This window comes from Echinops telfairi, unplaced genomic scaffold (assembly GCF_000313985.2).
Source record: "Echinops telfairi isolate 266 unplaced genomic scaffold, ASM31398v2 ScPeMD7_443;HRSCAF=831, whole genome shotgun sequence".
NCBI classification, from domain to species: Eukaryota; Metazoa; Chordata; class Mammalia; order Afrosoricida; family Tenrecidae; genus Echinops; species Echinops telfairi.
In genome coordinates this window covers 80812394-80813555 of record NW_022104341.1, presented here as the reverse complement: position 1 = coordinate 80813555, position 1162 = coordinate 80812394, and the positions used below count along the sequence as shown (strand labels likewise).

The 1162-nt window shown below is 65.5% G+C and overlaps 1 protein-coding gene across 1 annotated transcript; it reads left to right on the top strand.

The window, feature by feature from the left end:
- Positions 1 to 857, top strand: FOXD2 (forkhead box D2; the record flags this gene model as incomplete). The annotated part of the gene is made up of 1 exon (XM_013003852.2): positions 1 to 857. A coding segment is annotated over one exon (627 nt), but the record flags the coding sequence as incomplete, so codon positions are not given.
- Between the last annotated feature and the right edge of the window lie 305 nt (positions 858 to 1162).

Below are 1162 nucleotides of genomic sequence, written 5' to 3'. Positions count from 1 at the left end.
CCGCACCCGCACCCGCACGCCTTCGCTTTCGCCGCCGCCGCAGCGGCTGCGCCCTGCCAGCTGTCGGTGCCCCCAGGCCGTGCCACCGCGCCTCCACCGGGACCCCCGACGGCGTCGGTGTTCGCTAGCCCGGCCTCTGCGGCGGCTCCTGCGCCTGTCCCGGGCACTGGACCGGGCCCGGGCCCCGCGGGCCTGCCGGCCTTCCTGGGCGCGGAGCTCGGCTGTGCCAAAGCGTTCTATCCCGCGTCACTGAGCCCTCCCGCAGCGGGCGCCACGGCCGGTCTGTCTACCGCACTCCTGCGCCAGGGCCTCAAGACAGACGTGGGCGGCGGTGCGAGCGGTGGGGGCACCGGGGCCGGGCAGAGGCCTTCCTTCTCGATAGACCACATTATGGGCCACGGTGGCGGCGGGGCAGCACCCCAGGGCGGCAGCGAAGGCTCCCCAGGATCACCGTTCGCAGCGGCCGCAGGCCCTGGGGGTCAAGCCCAGGTATTGGCCATGCTGACTGCTCCAGCGCTGGCTCCAGTGGCCGGCCACATTCGCCTATCGCACCCTGGGGACGCACTCCTGTCCTCTGGGCCCCCGTTTGCCAGCAAAGTCGCCGGCCTCAGTGGCTGCCACTTCTGACCGAGGCAGGCCTAGGACCGGTTAGGCCAGCACTCCTCAGCCTCTCTCCGGGAGCTCCTGCGGTCCCAGCGGATCTCAGGGAGTCTATTTATGAAGAGTCTCCAGACCTCGGGAGGCGCGAGGCCCCACGCTCCGAATCTCTCCGAGAGTTGGGAAGAAGCGGGCTCCATCGCTCTGAGAGGAATCCAGGCTATAAGTGACCAGGCCGAAAGCAAAGAACCCCGTCCCAGTTGAGCAGTAACAGGGTGGGATGGGTGGGATTTTTCGCCTTTCCCAGCCTCTGCATCTCCTGGCCGTCCGGAAGAGTGCTTTCTAGGGAGAGACGCGGGCCAGGCCCTGCGGATCACGCCAGAAACACCTACTGCCTGTCCCTTACTTCTCCAGCGTGGAAGCCCTGCTTGTCTAATATTATAATTTAAACACACCTATCATCCACTTTATGCTAAAAAAGAAAACCTCCCTGACCGCCCCCCCCCCACCTTATTCTTGAAGGAAGTTCATCCTTCTGAAGCCCAAAGCACTGTCTACACAGTCG